We start from the raw sequence: 26,061 nt of genomic DNA, 5'->3' as shown, positions 1-26,061 counted from the left end.
CTATGTCAGGTTGCACGTAACTCTCATAGGACGTGACTTTAGAAATGAGTCAGAAGTTTTTATTTTACAGGGTGATAAGGCAATGTTTTCAGGGAATTCTCGCTTAATATTTGGTTTAATGTTGAAATAATTATGGGACACTCTGTTACAGAGACTTGGTTTATTGGAACAGGTGTTATTTAAGTAGTGATTGTGATAATTTTTTAAAATATATTTGTTATCCATTTTGGGCAACTGAGTCAACAACCAAATGTAAGAAGTCTCGATTAATGTAACATAGAGGAGAGTGTCTGGCAGAGATGGATTTCTATGGACCCAGAGCCCTTGTACTCCCTCCAGCTGACTTGAATTGATTCGGGATATTCCCAGTATGTGCTTGCAGAGGGCAAGCCTCAACAGGCCTGAATATGTATGCAAGTACACACAGGACTGGTGCTGTCTCAGCCCCTGCCCCCTCCCACCCCCCCACCCCGTCTGGAGTCTAGAACCATTGTACACTATTTCAGCCAGGGCTTCAGGTCCAAATAATGCTGTGTATCTCAAAACACTCTGCTAGCTTTTCAGTATCCCCTCAGTTTGATTTGTCCTACAACTTCAAATTTATGGAAATGTTTATGAAATTAAATCAAATGTGAGGCATGCTGCTTAAATAAAACTAAATGCATAAACAAAAGCACTTAGTTAAAACAAAATAAACAAACTGAAATAAAATAAAATAAACATGAACAGTATTAAAATCCAAGCTATAAAAAATTATTTGGTGTTAGGCATGTTTGAAGAATAATTTTTCATAACACACTAAACTTTTTCTTAACAACATAATTATATAATATGCAATAATTAAATGTGTTATTATGTTAAAACTGACAGTACTAATATGATCAAATATATATTAAAAATCAACTCTAAAACTCATACTTAAATGTATCATTTTACAAACAAACAAACAAATAAAATAAATAAATAAATAAATAAGTTAAGCACATATAGCATATCGGTTTTCTGTACAAATGTTTTTATTGCCAAAATCTCTAAATCTTTAAAAGATTAAGTTATAAAATGCATAAATAATCATAATATTATCTTAAAACCGACAGTAGTAATATATACTAATATAATATTATTAAAACTGACACAAAAATCTTATCTTATTTCTTTAAATAAATAAATGTGTTAAGCACATTTAGGATGTGTTGTAATATATATATATTTTATTAGTTTTGAAACTGACACTAAACAGTAGGCCATTATATCTTATTTTGCCAAAAGAATGAATGAACGAATGAAAGTTATAACACATTTGATGTTTTTATTTCCAAAATCTCTCAATCTTTTAAACATTAAATGATACAATGCGCAAATATATTATGTTAGAACTTACAGTAGTAATATAATATAACAATATATAATATAAAAATGCATAATCTAAATTTTCTAAATAAATAAGCGTGTTAAGCACATATGTGTGTTGTTAATTAGTTTTTAAACTGACACTAAAAAGTATTAGGCCTATATCTTATTTTGCCTAATGAATGAATGAATGAATGTTAGGAACACATTGGAGTCTAAACTAAAGAGTAGAAGTAGGGAGGAGGAGGGTCCAGACAGCGCTGCGTCTCGCTGGAGTTCATCTGTTTGCGGTTGACAGACCAGAGGGGCTAAACAGCATCCGCCAATCTGACTCTATGGGCATAAACTTTCTATTCGTTTTGATCTGGCCATTTCACAGGTCCATCGACGCTACGTCTTTAAAAGCATAGGACTTTGTAGTTCACTGATAAGGAATATATTTGGAGCTGTTGCTGATTTACTAAAGATGTCTATATTACCTTTCACTCCTCCGATTGTGAAGAGACTGTTGGGCTGGAAGAAGGGCGAGCAGAACGGACAGGAGGAGAAATGGTGTGAAAAGGCAGTGAAGAGTCTGGTGAAGAAGTTGAAGAAGACAGGACAGCTAGAGGAGTTGGAGAAGGCCATCACCACCCAGAATATCAACACCAAATGCATCACTATACCGAGGTACATATACTGTAGGCTGTGTCTCAAAACATAACGAGCTGCCTACCTAACGTTAGATGGCATTTTGGGGATTATATGAGCGTTAAATTCGGTTCACAAACAAGGTGTCTAGGTAGACAGCTTACTAGTTTTTTGAAACACATTCATATACAACCAAGAACTGTGAAGCTAACGCTGCTAACTAGCGAAAGCCAGCAGATATTCTCATTTTAACAAGCTTTTCTAACACTGGTTAAATTGTTAATGTGTTGTCTAGTACTCTGTCAGCTGTTTAAGGTGTTTCATTAGTCAATAAGCCATCTAAATGTTTTTGACAGTTAACTTACACTTAAGTGCGCGCGTAAGTTGACCAGTTAGCTTGCTAAAGCCATTATTGCTTTCGGTGTCACGTCTAGATTAGTATATAGAGAATTTAAAAAAATGTTTTGTTATTGTTATAATGTCAAGTTTTCATATTAAACAGTCTCGGTTTGCTAGCATTCGAACAAGCAGTTGTCATGTAAGTTAGCCGGACTACGTCTACTGCTGGTATGGTGTGAAATACTCGTTACTTTTAACTGTTGAGTTGGTTTTGAAAGCTTATATAGATGACCATAAACTTCAACCATCTCTATTCATAACAGACAGACAGTTTAAACGGCTGCGATAAAGTTAATGTTCAGGCTCGTATACGTGAATAAAATGCCAAACACCACTATGTGCCAAGCTAAGCTGTTATATAACAGTCTGTGAAATCTGGGGCAGACTGGGGCTGTTTTGACAAATATTAGTTTTGATAGCTGGATTGTGCATTCATTTACAGTTTCCAGATCAAACCTTATGTCATGAATTATCGGGAATGTTAGAGTAACACCATTTAGTGAATGATCAGTAATCATAAATGATCAGCAGTGATAAAATGTAATTTTACAGATATTGGGTAAATTTGTTGTTTTGTGTATTTTAGTAGTGTTATTAAATTTATCTGTGAATGGGAGTGCTTGTGCCCTGTGCCCTAGATGGTGGTGATGGAGGAGTGTAAAGCTTGTTATATCATAACCACTGTGGTAGTTATATCCAATTGTACTCAGGACATTTAGTCATGGGTAAAAGGATTTGGAGAATTAGTAGCCCTACAGATGAAAATGCAAAGCCTTTGTAGCTTTGTGTACAGAGATATGCATATTTTTACTTGATAACATCAAATATTATATGCAGAGTACATGTAATTTTTAGTTAATAATTTAGATTTAGGAATGGCAAAATAAAATTGAAGAATTATATTGAGTTTCCTAAACATGGAATGCAGCGCAATAATAGTTGAAGCCAAAATAATAATAGAAAATAATTTTTGATTACTTACCCAGCATTACTAATGATGTCAAAAAGTCATGTTAAGAATGCTTCCTGTCCATGCAGGTCTGTTCAAACAGGTAAATGGGTGAGAATAAGGTCACTCTCAGTCAGAATCCCCTGGTGACTAACAAAGTGTTAATAAATAGCTGTGATATCAGCAAGTGGCATTTGAGCATGGGGTTACATACTTGAGCACATAAGTGCATACCTTACCATCTGTGTAGTTATGAGTGGAGAATTTAGTCTGCGAAAAATCTGTATCAGTTCATATCTTATCTCGTCTTCCAGCTGTTTTCCATATATATAGATCAGAGAGTATGGCAGGTCAGACATAAATTGCATAATCGTTTCACTGTGCTTGCTTACCACTAGTATTCCATTGGGATCCCTTCTTATTTGCTTGTTCTCCATTTGGCCTCTTGTTCTCCATTATGCTTTTTTAGACTAAAGTTAAAGGGTATAGTTCACCCAAAAATGAAAATTTGCTAAAGATGTACTCCAAGATGTAGATGAGTTTGTTTCTTCATCAGATTTAGAGACATTTCGGCATTACCTCACTTGCTCATCAAAAGATCCATTGCAGTGAATGGGTGCCGTTAGAATGAGAGTTCAAACAGCTGATAAAAATGTCACAATAATCCTCAAGTAATCCACACGATTCCAGTCTATCAGTTAACATCTTGTGAAGTGACCAACTCTGTGTTTGTAAGAAACCAGCTAAAATGATCGTCCATAATCCATTATGATGTTTCCTCACTGTTTTAGACTGTTTCACTTGTAAACTTGTGCATATTTCTCTCCTGAGATGACTTCTTCACTGGATAAAGCAATATTATGAATAGAGGACTCTAATTTTAGCTGGAAGCAACAGTTTGAAGTCTTGATGGATTTATTTATTACAAACATGCAGCTTTTTGCTTCACAAGCATCAGTTTATTGACCGTCGTGTTTTTATCAGCTGGTTAGGCTCCCATTCTGACGGCACCCATTCACTGCAGTAATTGTAGAGCTAAATTTCTCCAATTCTGTAACAATGACGAAACCCATCTACATCTTTGATGGCCTGAGGATGAGTATATTTTCAGCAAATTTTCTTTTTTTTCTTTGGTATATGATTTCTTTAAAAAATATTAGACATTATATTTGAAATTATGGCAAAAGAAAGTGAACCTACAGATGTTTTCAAATTGAAAGAGATTTCTTGAGACTGGTTGAGACAGCTAACAAAGTGAAAACTTGAAAATGAGTAGGTCTTGCAAGTCACCTCTATCTCTGCTAATTGTTATTTGTGCAGTGTGCGCATTGTCAGTATCCTGAGCTAGTTTAATAAAAAGTGTGGCAGGATCATACTGTGCCTGACATATTGTGTTATTGAATTGTAGCGTTCTACAGTTTGACCACATACATCCTGCCCCTTTTAAAGAAGATTTCACACAGGAAATTAATGTTTATGCTTCTTTGCTGCATCTCTTGTCTTCACTGCTCTATCAAGCAACCTTGTTTATGACTAAATCACACACTTGCTTTCAGACAGACTTTCTCAGTACTTTATTCAACACACTATGTGGTATGGTTATTGAAAGATCAAGAATGCAGTACAAGGTCTGGAGGAGGGTGTGGGTGGTTCCCTGGATTGTGTAAAAGGTTGGCGTTAGGCGGGTTTGAATATACTGCTCAACTGTGTCATACAGTCTGTGAGGTCCTAATGCAACCTACACTGATTTATTCTCTGTTCTTCTGGATGAAATCTTCTCTGCATTAGTAGCTATCTGGGTGGCAAGGGGAAGACTGCACATGTGTGCAACAGAACAAGAGCAGGAAATCATCACCTGCTCTGAGTTTCTGAGGGTATTATACTACTTCCTGCTCCACTCGCTTATTCAAACAGAGCACAGCTATTCTGAAAGCCTCTAACCAAAGTGAGACATGCTAACTGGTGAAAATATCTTTTTGGCCATCATCTGAGTGTGAAATTATTAGTGTAATTTCTGATCTATCTTATAATAATAATTTAGCACTGTGACAATTATGGAACAATTTCCCTAAATGGATTAGTAAACAGCAAAAAAATTCAGTGGCAAAACTGGTTAGAATTGAGGTCAGGGACCTTTTAGGGGCCATGATGAAGACTAATGGATTTAGTGTGACTCCACAGATGCGGATTGTAGTAGAGTAGTCAACAAACACTGCTGCTTAAAGAGGAAAGCTGAGGTTATTGGTGAGCCACACACACGTCTTCTCTCTCTCCAACACCCTTTTTATTTGAGTTTTTAGCCTATTTGTTTTGTTGATTTCTGGTTTCGGTCATGTTGTTACTCCAGTGTTGGTTTTAGAGAGGCAGTGTGTGTATAGGAGTGAGTGGGATAGAAAGACGGCTCTTGGCTTTGACAGAAGGGTGAATGAGTTCTGCTGTGTATGACTTTCAGGTCAGTCTGGGGCTCAGTTTGACTTAAACAGACGGAATTGAAATCGTGTGCCTGTTTTCAGCTGAGCTGTGACTGTGGGAGACTCCGGGACTTTGCTTTGTCTCCGTGGACTGAGTCAGACAATGGGATAGTCTGTCTTTTCTTTGTCAAGTTGCAAACTCACAGAACGTCTGGTCAACAGCTTTTTGTGTCTTGTCTGATGGTGGATTGAACGCATGTGCAGTTGGTTAACTTAATTATTAAAATGTGATTATGGTGTAGATGTTGAAAGAGCAAATTTAAGAAATGGTTCACCCAAAACTTTTATTTTATTTTATTTTGTGGCACACAAGAAGAGATTTTTTTATAGAATCATCAAACAGCTTATAGACTTCATAGTGACTGCCAGGATCCAAATTTCCTGAGATTTTACTTTAATTGCTTAAAATCTTGCCTTCTGTAGTAGGGCTGGGCGATATATCGAACGCAATGATCATGCGCATTTCGCCAGTAAAGCCGGTTCTGTGATTAGCGGTAAATCTCCATCACCTGCTCAAATGGAGCGGCATTTAATGCACAGAGCCGTAGATCACTGACAAGCTACGCAATATTGCGTTCATTATCACCGATGAATCACCTTCGATAATGAACTCGATATTGTGTAGCTTGTCAGTGAACTACTAGATTTACTGCTAATCACGGAACCGGCTATACTGACGAGATGCGCATGACAATCGCATGCGATATATCGCCCAGCCCTATTCTGTAGTACTCAAATTTGTAATTTGATAATGTCATTGACATTCAGCTTGATTCAGTGCAATGAAAGAAGCTGTATTTTTGGCTGCAGTGGAGGGCAAGATTTGCAGTGATTTCAATTACACATGAAACTAATGTATGGCTTTGGAATGCTTGAAATGTTGCGCGTTTAAGTCATATGGAGCACTTTTGTGATGCTTTTTTTGTTGTTGTTAGTGTTTGTTGTAATTCCTAAAGTTTGACAAATGTGTTCACTATGAACTATTGTATGGAACAGTGCTGCATGAAGATTCTACAAATTCTTCCATCAATAAATCCATCATTTCTTTTTTTGAACGACATTCAATTTTGAGCCAAATATGCCTTTAAAAGCTTCTTTTAGCATTAAAATTTTAAATATTTTGAGTGACAGACCAATTAATCACACAATCTTTCTGCAATTTAGAGATTTTCGTCTAAATAAATGTTCAGAATTAATTTTATGATGTTTGATTGAGTCTTATATTATTTTTTCTTTATATCTCATATGTCATTACATTTCATTATGATAAATTGACATCACCTAAATTCACTTACCTTGTTGTCTAGAAATAGGCATCTACTATTATAAAACCCATTTCAGTCGACCACTACTTTTAAGTGTTATTATTTAAAGCTGATTTTCTAAACATATTACATAAAAGATGATATAGGCAGCACATGAATTTCTGGGTTAATGTCTGGGGAATACAGATGTCATCTGTTCCTAGTGGATATTTCTAGTGCAGAATGCTGGCATTCGTATTGCTGGTGCATAGCTGAATGAATAGGTAAACATTAGACTGGAAAAGTGTGCAGGCGCTCTTCTCAGTCTGCTGTCTGCTCTGCCTCGCCATCTTTCCCCTCCTGAACTCAAGCCTGGTATTTTCTCTAAATTCACTCACTCACTTTCTCTGTTCATCTTGTGTCAGTCCCCTGAGTTTGAGCATTTTGAAGGAATTAGGATAATCCCAATGTAGGGTGAAAATGCATTAATGCGTTGAAATTCATTAACAATGGCTGCATAGACCTCAATACCATGAGGATGATTCATGTTTTTTTCTGTGGCTTTCTCTGCTCACAGCCGGTGACCTCTCCCCCTGTATGAAAATAAGGCCTGATTCACTTTCTACTAAATGAGGCTCTTGCACCATTTGAATATCCCGACTTCTGCGAAAAATGAATGGTTGACCCAGTGCAAGCCTATTAAAAGACTCACAGGGCAAGATTTATTGGGCTTTCACGTTAATAACATTGTACATTAGTGCAATAAGGTACATTTATTTTTTAGAAACGGCAATTAAACTTATTCTGCAGCAGTTTAATATACTATTATAACTTTTGTTAATAGCAAACCAATGAATTGTTTCAGATTTTGTTTCACTAAAAAAATCCTATTAACGATTCATTTACTACTTTAGTAACACTTAGGAAACATATATATTCAATATAAATGTCTCTAGAATATGTTCTTTTTAATACACTTTTATAGTATGTAAAATCAATAATTACACTGATTTAGATCTCATAAGCCCTAAGTAAAAAGTAATGCTTACTAGCTTTTGTTTTGAATTGGACATTTGTAAATTATGACTTTGGGTTCACTGAAGAACTGCTTCAGTTTGCTGATTCAATGAGCAAATGACTCATTAAACGGATTCAAACCAATAATAGGAGTCTTTTTGACTAATAATAAGAAGAAGGTACTTATTAATAATAAGGACCAGCTCATAATAGTCATTCATTTTTTAATTGGACTTTCCTAGTCATGATGTATGTTTACTGTTCTTTCAGCATCAGCAGAAGTAGAAGTGATTATCATGAAAATCATTCATTTTCTGATAGTTTTTTTCTTTTTCTTTTTTTTTTACAAATCAATCCATCAGTTTTTCTTTTGTTATTTTTAATCAATAGCTTTATTATAGAGAAGGTAGAATGGTTCTTGCGTTAATTGGTAACTTTTATGGGACCGGTTGTTTCATTGTCTCCTTGAACGGTTTGTGCAGGTCTCTGGATGGCCGTCTGCAAGTATCTCACAGAAAAGGCCTTCCCCATGTGATCTACTGCCGGCTGTGGCGCTGGCCTGACCTGCAGTCCCACCACGAGCTGCGTGCTGTAGACTTGTGCGAGTTTGCTTTCCATATGAAGAAGGACGAGGTGTGTGTAAACCCTTACCACTACCAGCGTGTAGAGACACCAGGTATGCCCGACAGGTGTTTTACCTCTAGTTATTCAAAGACTGTTTGCTTCCATAATCAGTTTTGTGTATGAAACTAATTTGATAGATTTTTTGGGGAAAATCTAAGTTTTTTTTCTTGTGTGCGTGTGTTCAGTTTTGCCTCCAGTCCTGGTTCCTCGGCATGCTGACATCCCCACAGACTTCCCTCCACTGGATGATTTCATCCCTGAGAACACCATATTCCCAGCGGGCATTGAGCCTCCGAGCAATTATATACCGGGTGAAAACATGTTTTCTGTTTTCTCTCTGAAAATCACACATTAACTTTCACCCAGACATGCCCTCAGGACTACACAACAGGCATTACTCACTCACAAGCTAGTTCACAGACACATCTGCTTGAGTTTATTTTGTCGTTTCTCAGTTCGTTTAAGCTGTTTTGTCAAAATCAGAGTGTTTAGTCTGGCATCTTAACAAAGTTGGTAAAGCGTATAAGACAAGGAGAGATCAAAGTGCTGATCTCATGACCGGTAACATCATATTGAGGCTTAAGATTGTTGGTGTTAAAAGTGTTTCACATGACTTGAGTAAAATAATTCCTCTTTTCGGTTTGACCCTCTCACTATACAACACATTTACAGTGTGGCATTAAATTGCTTCAGAAATCCAAGAACATAATTTAAAGAAAGTTTTCTAATTTCTGTGACTAGTAGGGTTGGATCTAGGTTATGACAATATATATTGTGACAATCTTTAGAGATCTTGCTATATTGTTTATTTTGTGGTATGTAAATACATCAGCATAGCACAGTACTACTTGAAGTTATTGACACATTAGTGTGATAAGGAAATATGCATGAAGGAGAAAATAAAAAGCAATACATACTTGAAGTAAACTATAGTTAAGAGCAGTAAGCAATGAAAAATTGACACACATCTAAAGTAATTGCACAGAAATCCACCTCAGACAGCATGAGCTCATGAATATATCTCGCTTTCACTTCTTAATGTGCTTGAATGGTCAAATCACACAATTATGTCAAAATGCAAAATGAGTTGAATATGTACAGTCGGTTATGTTATAAGTGAATGTGTACAGTTTAGAGAAAACTGGATGTGTATCAATATATTGGATCCGTATATCAGTATATTGGCCTTAAAGTGACAGCAACATTATAAACCTGCTGCTGTTGGTCTATGTTAATCAAAAAAAAAAAAAAAGACATAGTCACTCGCTGCTCTTGACTCAATCACTTCTAGACTGTGCAGTGTTTTAATTTTACAATTGATTATTCAATTTCTGTAGTATTTCTTACTATTTTAAATAAACCTACTGTAACTGAAAAACTTTATCTTTTTTAATTTATCCTTGTTCTGTTGCATTTGTCTTATTGTTTGTAATTTGCTTCTTATTTATTTTCATATTCTTCTTATTTATTCTCATACCTCAAAATAAAATTTTGGTCATATCGCCCACCCCTAGTTTGTTCTACACGTGTCACTCTCTTGTGTCAGTTGTGTCAGTCTCTGGTACCTCTGTATCAGCTGATACTTCAGGCTACTATATAAATAAATGTCCAACACACCAAATAACTCTTTAAATATGTGTTCTGCGGGGAGACAAAATTCTGTCTTGTGTGGTTCATAATAATAAACGTCTGGTTTATGTTTCAGAGACCCCTCCTCCAGGCTACCTGAGTGAGGATGGGGAAACCAGCGACCACCAAATGAACCACAGCATGGACACAGGTAAGAGCCCTGAGATCACAAACAAGTTGTTGCTTTTATATACCTAATTATATTTGTTTGTACTTATCTAATTCTATTTTTTAGGCTCCCCAAACCTTTCACCCAACCCTGTCTCTCCTGCCAACAGCAACCTAGGTAAGAACAGACACTTATTCATAATGTTTCACAGCCAAATATTATGTATTTATAAAGATCCCAGACACTTATTCATAATGTTTCGCAGCCAAATATTATGTATTCATAAAGATCCCAGATTGTCTAAGGCAGGGGTCACCACACTCGGTCCTGGAGAGCCAGTGTCCTGCAGAGTTTAGCTCCAACATGCCTCAACACACCTTCCTTGAAGTTACAAGTATACCAAGCAAGACCTTGATTAGCTGGTTCAGGTGTGTTTGATTAGGGTTGGAGCTAAACTCTGCAGGACACCAGCCCTCCAGGAACAAGTTTGGTGACCCCTGGTCTAAGGGGTATAGATTACCAAACATTTTTACACATCTACTCATTCTTTACTATTATTCTAACATGTGGAAAATTGTTTAACAAAAAAGTTAAAAAACAAACAAAAAAAAAGTTAAAGTTAAACAAAATCTTGAAGAAGTTATCCGTTCATTTTATTTGTATAGCACATTTACAACAGCCACCAGTTTGACCAAAGTGCTTTACAGAAGAGCAAGATTATACCACATACACAGAAAACATACCAGACAAAAAAATGTAATACAACCCGTTTAAAAATTAAAAATGGCCATATCACAGTGGTCAATACACTAAGGAAACCAAATAAGTTTTAGCAGGGACTTTAGCAGGCCATTCTAATCTCTAAAGGCAGGATATTCCAAAATCGAGGCCCTGCCACTGCAAATGCATGCTCACCTCTACGCTTAAGCCTAACGTTAGGGACAACCAACAAAGCCTGATCACAGGATCGTAGGCTTCTGGATGGAGTGTAGAGATGAAGAAGTTCAGAGGGGTAGACGGGCTAGGTTGTGTAGGGATTTGTATACAAAGAGGAGAATTTTAAAGTCTATTCTCTGACAAACCGGCAACCAGTGTAAGAATCTAAGAACTGGAGTGATGTGTTCATGTTTACGACACTTAAAAAGAAGACTGGACGCAGCATTTTGAACAAGCTGAAGATGCGCAATTTGAGATTTAGATATACCGCAATATAAAGAATTGCAGTAATTAGACGAGACGTAACAAAAAGGCGTGTTATCCGATATTTGAATTTTTTGAAATGGCCAAATTTAAGCTTTCCTGTCGGCACCTCTTGGCTTTCAAGTGTGGCTATAGCTTCTTTCATGGAAATAGTCATCACTAAAAGTGTTTGTTGTGATGGGAACCATGCAGAGTCTGTCTGATTTCTGTAAGTACTCCACCCCACTGTGATTTTAATCTGGCTGGATTATCTCTGACATATTACCTCCATAACATTGGTCTGCCTGCCTGGTGCTGTGTGAGGTGATTTAGTGAGAACAGAAGTCTGCTTCAGTGAACCCATGAGAAAACACTAGGACAAGTCACTGCCAGAAAAATACATGAGCAATGCCACCAGCATCCTGTACTATCCTCATTAAATGGGACAGTGTTTTTTTAGTTTTTTACATTTATTATTATTGCTACCCATTAAGCCTTCTACACAGTGCACGATTTTAGCAATCAATAAGATCATTGCAGATCACACTGTGCGACATGGATCTTATAAACTTGGGTACGACAATTATGCAGACTGTACAATGATGACACCTATTGACTCGTAAACTACAACGCACTTTTCTATAGAAGAATAAGACCTTATCAGCATGCACTAGTGGTAAACAAAAGGAGCATGATGAATCACACTTTGGCAGTTGTAGTTTTTATGTGAAATGACCATGATTGTTTCACAATGCCAATTTTTTATCTGGGAAAATCAGCCGAAAATCATGCAGTGTGTCTCGGGATTTAGTTGTTTAAATCATTTAGCCATATATGCAGAGAGATATAGTTGTTATAATTTCAAAATCAGCTAGTTGTTACCATTTGGGGTTGGTAAGATTTTTTGTTTTTATGCTCACAAATATTTTGAAATATTACAATTTCAAAGAACTGTTTTAATGTATTGTAAAATTTAATTTATACCTGTGTTAGAAAAGCTGAATTTTCATCACTCCAGGCTTCAGTGTCACATGATTCTTCAGAAGGAAGTCGTGGCCTAATGGTTAGAGAGTCGGACTCGTAATCCAAAGGTTGCGGGTTCGAGTCTCGGGCCGGCAGGGATTGTAGGTGGGGGGAGTGAATGTCCAGCGCTCTCTCCACCTTCAATACCACGACTGAGGTGCCCTTGAGCAAGGCACCGAACCCCCAACTGCTCCCCGGGCGCTGCAGCATAAATGGCTGCCCACTGCTCCGGGTGTGTGTTCACGGTGTGTGTGTGTGTTCACTGCTGTGTGTGTGCACGTTGGATGGGTTAAATGCAGAGCACGAATTCCAAGTGTGGGTCACCATACTTGGCAGTATGTCACTTCACTCTTCTCTCACTCTTTAATATCATTCTAATATGATGATTTGGTGCTCAAGAAACAATTCTTATTATTATCAGTGTTGAAAACAGTTGTTGCTGCTTAATATTTTGTGGAAGCAGTGATGCATGTTTTTTCAGGATTGTTTGATGAATAGAACAGCATTTATGCAAAATAATCATTTTAGAAATATTTAAAATAAGCTAAATGACACTAATTTTGAAAAATTATTCAACAATAAATATTCAATCTAAGAAATAATATAGTTATATTTACTAAGCTATTAGTCAACTCATCGCTGAATGGGGTTTGGAGTTTATTCTCTCTCGCATCACAATAAACCATGTGTTTGGTTAGTGAGCCCCAGTCCCAGGCTTTGCCTCTTAACTGAATAAGAGGAAACCTCATATAAAAAGGGTCCTTTGTTTCTGTCCTCTCAGTCAGCCCAGGGTAATGTAATAATAATAATATCCTGTCGCTGGGCTGTTCTATCTCTGCAAAGACACCAGGAGGCCCTGCAGTAAAAATAACAAATAACCAATTTCACATGGACAGCCTGCTGTTTTCAAAGGGCCACATTCTGTCGCAATGTGACACTGATTTTACACCAGAATCCAAAGTCCAGAGTTTTTCCTGTTCTTTCAGTCATTATCTTTGTTCTGCACTTGTTTTGTAACTCTGATCCTTTCTCATGCTCATTTATATGTGTGTGTGTGTGTGTGTTAGATCTGCAGCCGGTAACATATTGTGAATCCGCATTTTGGTGCTCGATTTCCTACTACGAGCTGAATCAGCGTGTTGGTGAGACTTTCCACGCCTCGCAACCGTCTCTGACTGTAGATGGCTTTACGGACCCCTCTAACGCAGAGCGCTTCTGCCTGGGCCTGCTGTCCAACGTCAACCGCAATGCAGCCGTGGAGATGACGCGCAGACACATCGGTATATTCAACTCACATTTATAAAAAAATGTACTGGAATATATTGGAATCAGAGTTTCTGAAATAAACTTTATTTGTTTAACCTCATAACCTTTCTTCAGGCCGAGGTGTACGTTTGTATTACATCGGCGGTGAGGTGTTTGCTGAGTGTCTGAGCGACAGTGCTATTTTCGTCCAGAGTCCGAACTGTAACCAGCGGTATGGCTGGCACCCCGCCACAGTATGTAAGATTCCTCCAGGTGAGTCAGCCCGTCTGTGTACTGATTGGATGAATGTGCAGCTGTGTATATACATTCTGTGAGTCACTCAAGCATGTTCTAGTGTCAGACTTCCTCATTCTGTTTCTTAGAAGCACTCAAGCATATATATAAATTTGTGTTTGCCTCAGGCTGTAATCTGAAGATCTTCAATAATCAGGAGTTTGCAGCTCTGTTGGCCCAATCAGTGAATCAGGGATTTGAGGCTGTTTACCAGCTGACCCGTATGTGCACCATTCGCATGAGCTTCGTCAAAGGCTGGGGGGCGGAATACAGGTAAACCAAGACACTCGTCAGAGAAAGCACATACATTACCATTCAAAAGCTTAGGATCATTATTGTTATTTTTGAAAGAAATTAATACTTTTATTCTGCAAGAAATTACAGTATCTCACAGAAGTGAGTACACCCCTCACATTTTTGTAAATATTTTATTATATCTTTTCATGTGACAACACTGAAGAAATGACACTTTGCTACAATGTAAAGTAGTGAGTGTACAGCTTGTATAACAGTGTAAATTTGCTGTCCCCTCAAAATAACTCAACACACAGCTATTAATGTCTAAACCGCTGGCCACAAAAGTGAGTACACCCCTAAGTGAAAATGTCCAAATTGGGCCCAATTTGCCATCTTCTCTCCCTGGCGTCATGTGACTCGTTAGTGTTACAAGGTCTCAGGTGTGAATGGGGAGCAGGATTGTTAAATTTGGTGTTATCGCTCTCACTCTCTCATACTGGTCACTGGAAGTTCAACATGGCACCTCATGGCAAAGAACTCTCTGAGGATCTAAAAAAAAGAATTGTTGCTCTACATAAAGATGGCGTAGGCTATAAGAAGATTGCCAAGACCCTGAAATTGAGCTGCAGTACGGTGGCCAAGACCATACAGCGGTTTAACGGAACAGGTTCCACTCAGAACAGGCCTCGCCATGGTCGACCAAAGAAGTTGAGTGCACGTGCTCAGCATCATATCCAGAGGTTGTGTTTGGGAAATAGACGTATGAGTGCTGCCAGCATTGCTGCAGAGGTTGAAGGGGTGGGGGGTCAGCCTGTCAGTGCACAGAGTCAGACCATACGCCGCACACTGCATCAAATTGGTCTGCATGGCTGTCGTCCTAGAAAGAAGCCTCTTCTAAAGATGATGCACAAGAAAGCCCGCAAACAGTTTGCGAAGACAAGCAGACTAAGGACATGAATTACTGGAACCATGTCCTGTGGTCTGATGAGACCAAGATAAACTTATTTGGTTCAGATGGTGTCAAGCGTGTGTGGCGGCAACCAGGTGAGGAGTACAAAGACAAGTGTGTCTTGCCTACAGTCAAGCATGGTGGTGGGAGTGTCAAGGTCTGGGGCTGCATGAGTGCTACACTGGGGAGCTACACTTCATTGAGGGAACCATGAATGCCAGCATGTACTGTGACATACTGAAACAGAGACTGGGCCGCAGGGCAGTATTCCAACATGATAACGACCCCAAACACACCTCCAAGACGACCACTGCCTTGCTAAAGAAGCTGAGGGTAAAGGCGATGGACTGGCCAAGCATGTCTCCAGACCTAAACCCTATTGAGCATCTGTGGGGCATCCTCAAACAGAAGGTGGAGGAGCACAAGGTCTCTAACATCCACCAGCTCTGTGATGTCGTCATGGAGGAGTGGAAGAGGACTCCAGTGGCAACCTGTGAAGCTCTGGTGAACTCCATGCCCAAGAGGGTTAAGGTAGTGCTGGAAAATAATGATGGCCCCACAAAATATTGACACTTTAGGCCCAATTTGGACATTTTCATTTAGGGGTGTACTCACTTTTGTGGCCAGCGGTTTAGACATTAATGGCTATGTGTTGAGTTATTTTGAGGGGACAGCAAATTTACACTGTTATACAAGCTGTACACTCACTACTTTACATTGTAGCAAAGTGTCATTTCTTCAGTGTTGTCACATGAAAAGGTATAATAAAATATTTACAAAAATGTGAGGGGTGTACTCACTTCTGTGAGATACTGTGTATATATATATATATATATATATATTAGTGCTGTCAATCGATTAAAAAAATTAACTAATTAATCACACATTTTTCTAAAATTAATCGTGATTAATCACGCTTAACCCCACCTAACATTCAAGTTTTTAAATAAACAATCTTCAAATGTACAATGTACAAACAACATAAAGACAGTATATTTTTAATATTTCTTTAATGGTATCTTTTTTATGATTGAAGGCCAGCATCACTGATGTCAATACTACTGATGTCTCTATAAAAAAAAAGTTTTGCCCCCTGAATATTTAACCATTGACTGTAGCCATTCAGCATTACAGTATAATTGAGAGCTATCAATTTTAACATTTATTAGACTTAACGTCTAATTTAAGTGAACTTAAAACAATCTTCACATGAACCCATTATAATAAATGACATATTTAGCTAGCTGTGCCCTTCAGCAGAAATATACATAAAATGAATACTTACCAAACACTAAATTCTAAATTAAATATAGATGAACCCCTTAAAACTATAAAAGTTATTGATTTGCTCTTTTTTCTTTTGTTCTTGGATTAATAGACATCACAGCAGCTGGTTATTAACTTATTTGCCTGCTATTGCTTTAAAAGCTGCTGCTGCTGAAGGTGATGGGGATCCGACATGCATCTTATTTTCTCACAAATCTCTTTACATTTTCTGACACACTTCAGGTCTGAAAGTCTCAACTAATGAGCGGATGAGTTGAATTGGGTATTTTAGATGAGGGAGACAGTGCTGGGGTGCCTCAGGACAGTTTTTAAAACCATTTCAGAGACATGTACTTAAATGTGACGCATATATAACATGTATTGCATGCATGCACACAGTTTAAGGCAGCTTTAATCGCCTTTTTGGTAACTTCATGTACGTAGTTTCTTTCTCTGTATGATATGAAATGATATAGGCCACAGCGCACACCGGTGTATTTGAAGAGTGCGCGCTACGAGCACAGTATCTTTTACGCGCTTGTTTGACTCGCGTCTGGCGTGGAGGCGACGTATAGCGCACGTGTCTGAAACTTCTCCTGTTTGATGTGGTCATAAAGACATTCTGCATCTAAATAAACGCAATACTTTGCAAGAAAAAAAGAGACAGAGGCAGCAGTTGCGAATGGGGTGGCCAAGCCCCGCCCCTGCGTTAATTGCATTAAATATTTTTAACGCGTTAATCTGAAAATAATTAATAGCATGCGTTAACGCGGTAATTTTGACACCACTAATATATATATATATATATATATTCCTATTATTGTAGTTTGTATTCTATCCTAAAATAATTAACTCATCACAGGTAGCATATACAGTACACTACTGTTCAAAAGTTTAGGATCAGTAAGATTTTTATTTTCTTTTGAAAGAAATTAATCCTTTTATACTGCAAGAAATTACATATATTCCTATTATTACAGGTTATTTTTCTATCCTATAATAATTCACTCATCACAGGTAGCACACACATTACTGTTCAAAAGTTTGGGATTAGTAAAATTTATACTTTTATTCTACAAGAAATTGCACATATTCCTATTATTATAGGATATATTAACACTTTTATTCTGCTTATATTCTGTTATATAATAATTATATATACTCTACACGCATCCTGGAAAACCTGGAAAATTGATGACTAATTTTCTAGTCCTGGAAAACATGGAAAATGAGAGAAATTGTAAAATGTCCTGGAAAATCATTGTTGTTGTCCTGGAAAATTATTATTTAATAAAAAGTAATTGTGTTTTCCTTTAGCCAATAATCAACAGTTTACCACTGGCCTCAAACAATTAGCCATAAAAAAAAAAAATCAATAATCGCGATGTTTCAGCTTGCATTATATTGCATGTGCTGTTCGTTTTGGTTTCATTTGGGAACGCATATAAAGTCTGACTCGCTTTGTGTTGCACTGTTATCATTTACAAGCGTGAAGCACATCTCCATCTCAGCAGCTCAGTCCACAAACTCTTCCTCAGCATATGCTGGAGTTTGGGCTGCTTAACGTTCATCTGGGAAAACAGTGTGTGTTATCTGTGTAGATTTGTAATGTAAATCATTTACAAACCTATGCCAACACAGGAGAATACATCAACATATTTCTAAACATGCGATTTCTAAATAAAAGTCTCTGAGTTTGCTTTTGTTAAATGGATTTAAACGTCATTGAATAACGCTTAACGCTCTCTGCTTGAATTTGTTATAATACATAATGTACTTAAGTTGGCATATTCATATTATATATAGGCAATTAGGCATATTACATTATGCTTTTTAACAGTTTTGTTCAATAAAACCATGTAATTACTTGGATTTGATACTTTTTATTTGAACCAATTATGATTGCCTCATCGTTAGTTTATATATAAATATAGTCATATTAAAGCCTCTTTTTCACTTAGGTTTATTTTTATTACTAAAGATGATCAGATTACCAAAATAATTGTTAGTTATGGCCCTAGATCAGTTAAAGCATTTCAAAACACAACTGCATTGTTTTGTGATTAAAAGACAAATGTTTTGCAATTGAAAATTTCTTAAAAATAGTATTAAAATATTCTCTCATTCTAGCGAACCAAGTCTCTGTATTTTGTCTTATTTTATGAGCTAAGCTTATTGTCACACCCCTAGCGTCTACAAGCATGATACAGCTCATATTTTTCCAAGTGTATGATATAGCTTTTATTCTTCAGGTCAATCATGTATTCATAAAATAATAGGAAAATGTACTTTGCCACAGTATAGTTTTAAATGTTAAAGTGGCCATAGTCACTGCATGCTTTGCTTGAGCTGCACTTAATTTGTACCATTGTTTTATTAGTTTATGTATTATAATTTGAAAGATAATAACAGTATTGTTTGATAAGTGAGATCTCTGATTTTAGTCATTGAAAACCAAAAAAATTGTGCTTAAAGTCCTTGGAAGTCCTGGAATTTCATTTTGCAATTTCTGTACAAACCCTGGATTTAGGAATGGAATAGAAACGAGAATATTCAGCTTTTCCTTCACAGGAATGAATTACATTTTCAAATATATTACAGTAGAAAACAGTTATTTTAAATTGTAATAATATTTTACTTAATTCTACCATTCATTTTTCAATTGATTGCTTATGCAAAGGTAGAACCTGCTTTCTAAATCTGTTCTTATAACTGCATCACTTTCAAAAGTGCTCTGAACTCATAAATGCTGAGTATTAAAAACAAACGCACAAATGGCATTTAATCACTTTATTTCTGTGACGCTAGCACACAAAAAGCTTAGTTGCCCTTGATTATGTAAAACGGATATTCCTGGCTGGTCTGTAGTTTGTTAAAAATGCTCTGCAGGCATGGAAGCACATTAGTGACCCAGATTCTCCTTCCTGCAGGCGGCAGACAGTGACCAGCACCCCCTGCTGGATAGAGCTGCATCTCAACGGCCCCCTGCAGTGGCTGGACAAGGTGCTCACTCAGATGGGCTCTCCGAACCTCCGCTGCTCCAGCGTGTCATAGGACAAACCATGTAACTATACCCTTCTAATGACATCCTCTATTGATGCTGAATGCCAAGCAAACAAACAGAGCGAAACCAAGGACGGGGGAGACAAACACCTGCTGGACTCCTCAGAGTGTCACTTTATCATTTACAGATCCTAATATTTTGCTGTGAGCAAAAATAGACACGTACAGTTGAAGCACTTTGAAACAATGACACTCAAGGAGCGTGGATGATGTTTCCTCAGTGTGATGAGTTTAAAATGAGGCATTTTCCTCATTGTGAATTTAAATGTGATAATGAAATCATGATTTTATCCATTTTTGTTTTGATCAAGAAGTGTATCACGCATTTAATTTGATCTGAAGGTATTAGAACCATGGGCTCGGAATATGATTGCTTAAAATCATAAACATCCTGATAGGGGGCCTCAAAGAGGGCTTTATTTCCACCACCTTCAGTGAAGGGGTTTTGTGTGAACTTTTACAGTCTGTTAACCTGAAGCTAGTGCTTCGGGAAGCTGTTTGTAAGTAAATTGCACTGCGCTGGACAGGTCAATATACAATGCCTTTGGTTTCATATGCACGGTTGACCAGGTTTGTATGGAACCGAGTGTATAGAGTTAGAACAGAGGTACTTAGCCTTGATTATGAAAAGCATTTGTTTTGAAAAGCACCCAGTGATGGCATGAACAAGAAAATAGCATTGGAAATTTGTCAGTGACAAATGCTAGTAGCTAATAGTGCCATTTTTATTTCTTGAACTTGATGGTTACTGTTTGAATTATGCTCAGCAAATACATTTTGTATGAAGTATTTTTGCATTATAAACTGAATGGAGATTGCGAAAGTATATTTTTGCTGCTGCCATAGGGTATTGTAATTAAGATCCTTGTCATGTTAGATATCAAACAAAAAATGGTCACATTAGCAAAATTTCACAGATTTTTACACTCTGTTGTCAACAATGTTGTGATATATTTAGCATCAGTCTTTTGCGTGATTGCACAGAATCCTATCGAAATGACTGGATTTTGCCTGGGAAAATTCACAGAACTGTTAATGTGACCTCACCATTAGTCATCACTTTTTCTTTTCAGCAATCACTTGATTTCAATGTTCTTTCGTTGATTCTGTTCTGTGTATGATTGGCGCATCAAAGGGATGTCTGAAACTCAGGACTGTCAATCCAGTCAACTGATTTTTGAGCTCAGCATTTCATATCTCTACATACTACACTATTTTACTGTCTGTGATTTCTGATGGGTCAAAAATTGCCACTATTTTGAGTTTTTATTTTTCACAGAAAAATGGAGGGCAAGTACTGCTGGCAGCTCTTGAAACGCTTGTATTTTCATGTAAAAAATTGATTTCACAAGACATTAGTGTAAATGGCTAGATTTTTATGTGGACCCTTTGCTCATCAGGTTATTCAAATTCCTTGATTTGTTAGCACTAACATTCAACAACTAACAGCATACATCAGCAGTCCAAAAGCATGTTTCTCATTTTATTGGAAGATGTCTGGTCTCAAGAAAATAAGCTCTGAATCACTGATCATGAAAATTTCTGTTTGATTTTTAAAATCAAATTGATGTTTCATTGAACAACTGATGCTTGTGTTTGATTCCCCCAAGCTATTTTTTTGCTATTAATCTTGCCGGCTCCTCATCTTTGACTCAACAGGGCCAAAGCACACGGCGGACTGTTGATATTATTTAGATTTGTCCTTTTTGCTGGAATATTGCTTATAATCCCGTTTATTTTCTTGCACTCTTGATTTGGAAGCAAATACAACATTCTTTGTCTTATAGTGTCAGTAATTTAATTAATTTTCTGAAACAGGTGCGTAGTTCTTGTTTGCCCTGAATTTCCTTTTTGCTTTTCTGTAACGTACACTTATGTTTACTTCTCTTGCATTCACTGTCATATTGACTTTTATGTAAGTTTTAATAATAAAATGTTTTAAGAGCATCGCTTCAGACTTTTTCATACAGTTTGTACAGAATGATTTCATCATGTCAAATGTATTTGACAAATGTATTTCCAAACAAAACAAAAGAACATCAAAACTGATTCGACAGATCGTTATTTTAATTGATGAAGAGCTAATGACATGCACAAGCATAGTCCGTAATTGTGACTTACATCGGGAAAATAAAAGTTTAAAAACAATCCACTTTTGTCAGCTCATCCATCATTTGATTTACAACTCTTTTGACAGAACCATAGGCTTCATCCTTGTATGTGGCTGCAGACTTGCACTGACACCACCAAAGAACAGGCAAGAAACAATCTTGCTCCCTGCAACCCGTCCCATGGCTCTGCGATTACATAGTTTGAAGCCAAAGGCCCATAATCACTCTGTACTGCCTGATTGAGGTGCTGGACAATGACATTATAGTAACAGCAGTATCATGAAAATCTCCATTGCCGTTTTTTGCCTACATTCTTCCATGTTTCTCGGGCGGGACAGGACTGGGCCGGGCAGATTTGGGATGACTGGGGTTTCAAAGGGTGGGCTGAGTATCAACAGTGGAATCTGGGGCCTTAACTCTCCTCTCCTGATGACAAGCCGTCAATCTCATCTTGATCTCCACCAATAGCCATCCAGAACGCTTTAGCAACCTGATTGAGGGCAATTCAATTGTTAACGCAACATTTAGATTTTAATGATAAAAATATTAGCATTAGTATTAATGAGACAATATTAAAGGTATATTACTTTTTCTGCGTGTACTTTCCTCTGTTCATGTGGCAACGAAGAAGCCTTGTCTACAAATAAAGAGTTTTAAGAATATAATCAATATTATTTGTAAAAACAGGTCTTCACTTTTGAGTTTCGGTAAATTATTTAAAATATTTTATTCAACAAGAACACATTAAATTATCACAATAAAGATCCTGAAAATAAAAAATGTCACAGTTTCCACAAAAACATTAAGCAGCACAACTTTTAACAGTGATAATAGCAAATGTTTCTTGAGCACCAAATTCAGCTTTGTCATAACAGGAATGAATTACATTCTAAAATATATTAAAATATAGAACAGTTAAAGGTTATGAGGTTATACTGTAAAAATTTCATAATATTCCTGCTTTTACTGTATTCTTGGTGAACATAAGAAACCTCTTACCAAGACATAAAAAACTACTGACCCCAAAGGTTTGAACAGTAGTGTATATGTGACCCTGGACCACAAAACCAGTCATAAAGGTCTATTTTATGGAATTGAGAAAGCCATAAAATTGCCATAAAACTGAATAAATAAGCTTTCCAATGATGTATGGTTTGTTAGCATAGGACAATATTTGGCCGAGATACAACTATTTGAAAATCTGGAATCTGAGTGTGCAAAAAATATAAATATTGAGAAAATCGCCTTTAAGCAATTTCTAATCAAAAATTAAGTTTTGATATATTTACATTAGGAAATTTACAAAATATCTTCATGGAACATCTTTACTTAATGTCCTAATGATTTTTGGCATAAAAGAAAATTGAATAATTTTGACCCATACAATGTATTTTTGGCTATTGCTACAAATATACCCCAGCGACTTAAGACTGGTTTTGTGGTCCAGGGTCACATTTATATTATATATATATATATATATATATATATATATATATATATATGTGTGTATGTGTGTGTGTGTGTGTTTGTGTACCTTTCATCTCTTTCAATTTTGTAAAGAGTCGCTCAAAATTCTCCACATCTGCATCTCCAGCAGTTAAATTAGCCAACTCTTGTATGTCTACGTCAATCATGGGATCTGTGACAGATTAGCAAATATTTCATTAAACACTGAACACAAGTACTTTCAAGTAAGTATTCAAACAATGGCTTACACCATTTGTACTTTAAATGCTAATATCCTATTTTATCATATCATTAATTTTCCTCCAAAATGAGTATAAATATATTGGCCTTAACAAAAGCACTTACCGACTGCTGTCTCTACTGCATTATTCTGGTTAGTCTCTGCTCTCTGGCTCTCAGTGCCTTCATCTGTACTGTTGGATGGGGAATGAGAGGACTAATAATGAAAAAAAATTGTCTGTTACAACGAGATGACCTTGAGACTCTAAAATACTGTAAATAATGTTCATCTACATACATTAAAGAACAGCACAATTAGAAAAGGCTAACCAGTGTCTCTTGACTGGGTCGTGGGTTATTGTGATGAGAGGCCACCAGGCTGCTCATTAGCCCAAATCCCTGACTGTGTTCTGAGAAGAATAAATGATAATTAAAGGGAAAGCTAATTGAATATGAATATGATTTGTTGTAGATGCCATTGTATATTTCGTATTAGAGCAGTACAATCTCACCATCTTTCATCTCAACGCTGGACCACACGTTGGCATTGAGGGCCTGAACGATTCTTTTTACTCCAGTGGACTCTGGGAAGTCATCTATGGGGTACACAAAGACTGTAAACAAAATGATTCACGTGCATAATCGTGACTAAACTTAGTTTTGTCTCTCACCATCTTCATCAGGTAGATCTTGAGGGTTGAGCTCTACTAATTCAAATGCATGAGCTAGACACCACTGCTGGGCCTCCTGTTTGCTAACACCTGCAATGGCATATTTACACCAAACTTGGCAGAAAACTGCATATGTTGCACCCAAATCACTGAATAAGTATGTAGTACCAAACACACACTCACCACTGTCACATGCATGGTCACACACTAGGATCAGCACTTCTGGAGCCAAATCCTCCACCACTGATAACCAGGAGTTGACACTGTTAAGACCGTCTTTCTGAAATACAAAAAGAGTTGAAGCAAGGCACATGCACTGAATGGTGAATTTGTAAAATGATCATAATGTCGATAACTCACAGTTTTGCTGTCAAAGTAAACAATGAATGCTTGCATAGACCGCGCAACCTCTGTATTCATATCGAATGGACTTGAAACAACACATAAGTTGACGTTTGCTGTGTAGTACTTGTTGTTGATTGTCCATGGATACCAAGAAACTTTTTCCTCTATCTTGGTAGCTTGAGGTAGTGATTCTGAGCCCAATATCTCTGAAATAAAACATTAAAAACTGTTATTGGCCAAGTGTGTGTATGATATCATTAAAAAAAACACTAACAGTGAAAATAGTCTCTAGACATAATCTATAAATTAACTGAAGCTCAACACTGCCGCCTGCTGGACACAAAGAATCACTAGATGTAAAGAATATAAAAAAAAAATTCTATAATGTTCTAAAGTAAAGCACTAACTTAGGCATAAGGATTCAAAAATGGATGTACCAAATGTATCTGGCTATATATATTGCACACTTATTATGTACTGTAGCCCAGCATCAATAACAGCATCAGTAGTGTGATTCACATTTATCGTCCAGTTGGATCATGTTTTATTAATAATATAAGATTGTTGTGATTAGAAAACCTATATAAGAGACAGACGTGTAAACTGTAATGTTTACGAAGCACTGCATGTTACATTAAATCAGCAAAAAGCCAGATGAAGAATTGGGCAATCTCTAGAAAAAAATATTGATTTTATGCTATCATTACACAGTACATTAACGCACAGTATATTTTAAGCGATTAACAATGAAACCATTATCGCAATCGACACATTTTGATCTGTAATTAGGAGACAGCACAATGAATGCGTGTTTTTTTTTTTTGGTTGTTGTTGTTGACAGCTAACGTTAGCATAGCATCAAGGCTAACAAGTTTAGAATAGATTTCCTCATTTTACTCACGTCTAATGAGCTCCTCTTCTTTAAAGCTGGAATCACAACTTGTGACTAAGATACAAGGCAGGGTAGGTGATTCATCTCCTTGGTCATCTGCCATTTTAAGCGTTTGGACACTTAAAAACAGCTCCTAATGAAAGTTAGCACGTTAGCAACAACTGTCAACCACCTCCAGGAAACCTTTCACCTCTAACCTCAACTTACTTCCGTGTCTGCGCGCACGTGTTAGAAAATCTAAAGTTTAATTAGAGTTCAAGCAAAACAGCTTTCCAGTGAATAGCTATAGAAATAACGCAAGTCAGTCAGTGATACACCCTAAATAATATCAAAATGGTAATAATAACAAACACTACTGTTCTAACAGTGGAGACATATGCGTCGTGTTGCCATAGTTACAGCCAGCCTTTGTTTGGAAAAATGTAAGACTTGGAAGGAAGCGTGAAGGCACAATTAGAAAAAAAAAGCTTAAATGAGAATTGTTTAGTAGAAAAATGGCCGACGTCCTTAAAAATAAGGATGAAGTTGGGCATATTTTAGTACAGGTAATGTGCTCAGGTACAGAATAACATGAAAGAAGACCTGACAGCTAACGTTACTGTTGAAGTTTTAATTACTTTGAAACTATGCTAGTTGCATGATGTAATTGAATATGATATAATTACGTGTGTAAAACTA

The 26,061-nt window shown here is 36.8% G+C and overlaps 3 protein-coding genes across 3 annotated transcripts in view; 2 read left to right on the top strand and 1 right to left on the bottom strand.

The window, feature by feature from the left end:
* The first annotated feature begins 1,574 nt into the window (after positions 1-1,574).
* On the top strand, positions 1,575-21,818 carry smad3b (SMAD family member 3b). The gene is made up of 9 exons (XM_079446828.1): positions 1,575-2,019; positions 8,543-8,736; positions 8,870-8,995; positions 10,390-10,464; positions 10,549-10,599; positions 13,692-13,904; positions 14,005-14,142; positions 14,292-14,436; positions 19,546-21,818. Exons 1-9 carry the CDS (start codon positions 1,817-1,819, stop codon positions 19,667-19,669), a joined length of 1,269 nt encoding a protein of 422 aa, XP_079302954.1. The 5' UTR covers positions 1,575-1,816; the 3' UTR covers positions 19,670-21,818.
* Positions 21,465-25,886, bottom strand: aagab (alpha and gamma adaptin binding protein). Its single transcript, XM_079446829.1, has 11 exons — positions 25,591-25,886; positions 25,393-25,516; positions 24,507-24,697; positions 24,330-24,426; positions 24,147-24,236; positions 23,988-24,071; positions 23,806-23,885; positions 23,602-23,692; positions 23,324-23,428; positions 22,377-22,426; positions 21,465-22,279 (listed from the first exon to the last, which is right to left on the bottom strand). Exons 2-11 carry the CDS (start codon positions 25,484-25,486, stop codon positions 22,202-22,204), a joined length of 960 nt encoding a protein of 319 aa, XP_079302955.1. The 5' UTR covers positions 25,487-25,516; positions 25,591-25,886; the 3' UTR covers positions 21,465-22,201.
* The window catches only part of iqch (IQ motif containing H), a 28,050-nt gene continuing 27,765 nt past the window's right edge, over positions 25,777-26,061 (top strand). Inside the window, exon 1 of the mRNA XM_079446826.1 lies at positions 25,777-25,928. Coding sequence (XP_079302952.1) covers positions 25,878-25,928 — 51 coding nt within the window. The 5' untranslated portion in view covers positions 25,777-25,877. The remainder of the gene's footprint in view (positions 25,929-26,061) is intronic.

The sequence above is a fragment of the Barbus barbus genome (genome assembly GCF_936440315.1).
Source record: "Barbus barbus genome assembly, chromosome: 22".
Classification (NCBI taxonomy): domain Eukaryota; kingdom Metazoa; phylum Chordata; class Actinopteri; order Cypriniformes; family Cyprinidae; genus Barbus; species Barbus barbus.
Note: the sequence above shows the minus strand (reverse complement) of the source record. Positions and strands in the feature narration are given on the sequence as shown.

Bases quoted from the DNA above. Each gene is read 5' to 3' on its own strand.
- smad3b (XM_079446828.1), top strand. From the start codon at position 1,817: ATGTCTATATTACCTTTCACTCCTCCGATTGTGAAGAGACTGTTGGGC. The intron at 13,905-14,004 runs GTATATTCAACT...ACCTTTCTTCAG, and splicing joins GATGACGCGCAGACACATCG to GCCGAGGTGTACGTTTGTAT. The intron at 14,143-14,291 runs GTGAGTCAGCCC...TGTTTGCCTCAG, and splicing joins AGTATGTAAGATTCCTCCAG to GCTGTAATCTGAAGATCTTC.
- aagab (XM_079446829.1), bottom strand. From the start codon at position 25,486: ATGGCAGATGACCAAGGAGATGAATCACCTACCCTGCCTTGTATCTTA. The intron at 24,072-24,146 runs GTGAGAGACAAA...TGTACCCCATAG, and splicing joins AGATCTACCTGATGAAGATG to ATGACTTCCCAGAGTCCACT. The intron at 23,886-23,987 runs GTGAGATTGTAC...TATTCTTCTCAG, and splicing joins CAGCGTTGAGATGAAAGATG to AACACAGTCAGGGATTTGGG.